Raw genomic sequence first — 2815 nt, forward strand, 5'->3', positions numbered from 1 at the left:
GACAAAGGTCCGGTCCTTAGCAAGCACCCCAAGATCTGGAAGTGTTGGTTCAGAGTTCTCATCTTATTCCAAAAACCTACTACTGTTCAAAATCCAAAACTCCAACTTGGTGGTAAGCCAGCCAAAAGGTATAAAAACAAAAAAAATAATGAACCCCGATCTCTTGGGGAGAAGGGGGTGGCCCTTCCTCAACCCCACCCGATAGTGACTCACCTCCCTGCAAACCAAAGCCTGCCCCTCCCGCGCCCGGTGCCAGGCGAACAGGGTGGAGCGGGACTGAGGTGGGCTCTATCCCCGAGCCCTAGGTGAGCGGACAAGCTTCGGCGTGTCCCTGAGGGTGTCCCTGTTTACTCCAAGCCGGAGAGCGATTGGGGGCGGCCCTTGACGGCCCCTCCCCACCCCGCCCCCTCGGCCGTAGGCCCCAATCCCAGTGCCCGGTTTACAAAGTCTCCAAATCAAAGCTCAGCCTTTCCCAGTACCTTCCCTGCGGACTGGCCCCCGCCCCCACCCCAAGCAGGGGAGGCACAGGCTGGGTTCCCCTAAGAACTCCGGCCTCAGTCCAGATCGAGGAGTCTTGGACCACCCCCAGCCCGAGGGAGCTTGAAATTTTAGGGTACGACCACGCGTTTCAAAAAGAAGCCTCTTTCTTCGCCCACTACCCAATTCCCTCTCCTCCTGTTCAGCGCTCAACCAGGGGAAAGGGCGCACCAGATCCTAAGCCCCGCTAGCCGGCCCGGGGACTCCCACTCTCATTCCGCTTTCTACAGCTTCGACTCTAACCGCTCCTCTGAATCCCCCTCCCCAGGGCAGCGCGCCAAACAGGCGCATGCGCACTGACCGTATTGCCGCGTAGCTCTTCCCCCCCCCCCTTTTTTTTTTCTTTCCCCGCCCCTTCTCTCCCTCCCTCTTTCCCTCGTCCCCTCCCTCCCCTCTCGGCCCCCCCGCGGCACCTCAGTCCGGGGAACAGCGGTGCGAGCTCCCAGCCCTTGCACTGAGGAGGCGGAAACCAGGGGAGCCCCCAAAGCTCCATCAGGCCCCTTCCAAAGGCTCCCCCACCCGGTCCACGCCCCCCACCTCACCCCCGCCTCCTCCCAATTGTGCATTTTTGCAGCCGGAGGCGGCTCCGAGATGGAGCTGTGAGCTTCCTCCGGGGAGGGGGAGAGAGGAGCGAGGAGAAAAGCTGGGGGTGAAGGGTTTGGATTTGGGGGCACTGAGCGCACCCCGCCAGCAGGCCCTCCTTAAGGGGTTCTGAACTCTACCTCTTCACCCACGCCCCTGGTGCGCTTGGCTGAAGGAAAGGATAAGAATAGAGGAGGAGGAGGGGGAAAGGAGAAAAAAGGGGACCCCCCAAATGGGGGGGCGAAGGCGAGAAGTAGCAGGACCAGAGGGGAGGGGGCTGTTGCTAGCATCAGTCCACACCATGCTGACCCCGCCGTGGTTGCTGCTGTTGCCCCTGCTCTCAGCTCTGGTCGCAGCGGCTATCGATGGTGAGTGATATTCCGCGGCCCCCTTGGACCCCTGGGGACACCCCCCACTCCTGCCTACGGATGGAGAAGGGAGATGCGGGAGGGGGTGCCTTTTGTTTTCCCAGTCCAGCTGACACAGCAGCGGCCCGACTGGGGGCAGGGATGGGGGTCTGATTTGGGGGATGGGGGCCTTAGGTAAATGATGTTTCCGGGACCCCCCAACCCAGACAAAGACCTGAGGCCTCGGTAGGAAGAAGAGGGCTCCCCTCTTCTGATCCTGAGATCCAGAGGCCTCTTTCTATCTCTGATCTGGGAGCGCTTCCACCTCCCCTTCCCCCCCGCCCCCCAATCTGAATTGTGAAGGAATCCAGATTTGCAATATATGGCAGCAAAAGGGGGCAAGGGGGCCGGAATGGGGACCCTTATGCAGTGGCCTCTGAAGCTCAGAGGGGAACGGGGCCAAGGTGTCCCGCTGGGCAGAGGGCAGGCAGGCCCGGGAAAGCTGTGGGTGGGGAGAGGGAGGGCCTCGGGGAGGGCCCCCTGCTTGGGTGTGGAATCTGGGCCCCAGAGCCCAGGCATGAAGGCCTGGGTCCAGGAACCAGCGGGCTGCCCGCCTTGGTTCTAGAGTGGCACATCCCCCTCTCAGGGCCACTGTCAGAGCCTGTGTTGGGGGGCGGAGGTGGGGGGGTGTCAGGCCATGTTATGTGACTGAATTTGCCTTCTTAAATCCTGGGATCTTTGAGAAGAAGGAGAAGAAACACATACACACATATAAAAAACGTCAGATGTCATCACTGGGGAAGGGTACTGGAGAATAGCCTGGAATGCTGGGGTGTAGTGGGGGGATTGTTGTCCAAAGGCTGCTTTCTCCTGTCTCTGCTTGATCACAGTTTGCACTAGAAGGAGAGTTGGAGATTGGGTGGGGTTTATGACCCCCATCACCTAATTCCCTGACCTTTAGTAAATGTGTTTATTTACTTCCCTCTCTCCATACACACATTTTCAATAGTGCGGTTAGGCTTAAACTAGAAGTGTTTCTTGGGGAAAAATGGACCGCCCTCCTCCCGTTTTTTCTGTCAGCTGTTTTAGCTCTTAATTGTGAGTCACTGGTTCGAATCTTGGCCAAACTTTAAACCAGAGTCATGGGATTGTTCTGGACCCCTTATTAGAGAAAGAGTAGGAACTCATCCCTTCCCAGCATCTTAACTCCCTCACCCATGGACAAAACTGGGCCTAATACCAGCATGCAAAGAGAAACAGCTCTTCGACACATCCACCCCTCCTCCATTTTTTAAAATTTGCCAGGTTGGGATTGGGAAAGTTTTTCTCTGAAATCAGATTATCTCTCC

At 57.8% G+C, this 2815-nt stretch overlaps 1 protein-coding gene across 1 annotated transcript in view; it reads left to right on the top strand.

Moving 5' to 3' along the window:
* The first annotated feature begins 958 nt into the window (after nucleotides 1-958).
* Nucleotides 959-2815, top strand: part of LRP1 (low density lipoprotein receptor-related protein 1) — an 85656-nt gene continuing 83799 nt past the window's right edge. Inside the window, exon 1 of the mRNA XM_006859462.1 lies at nucleotides 959-1487. Coding sequence (XP_006859524.1) covers nucleotides 1352-1487 — 136 coding nt within the window. The 5' untranslated portion in view covers nucleotides 959-1351. The remainder of the gene's footprint in view (nucleotides 1488-2815) is intronic.

The sequence above is a fragment of the Chrysochloris asiatica genome, unplaced genomic scaffold (assembly GCF_000296735.1).
Source record: "Chrysochloris asiatica unplaced genomic scaffold, ChrAsi1.0 scaffold00033, whole genome shotgun sequence".
Lineage (NCBI taxonomy): Eukaryota > Metazoa > Chordata > Mammalia > Afrosoricida > Chrysochloridae > Chrysochloris > Chrysochloris asiatica.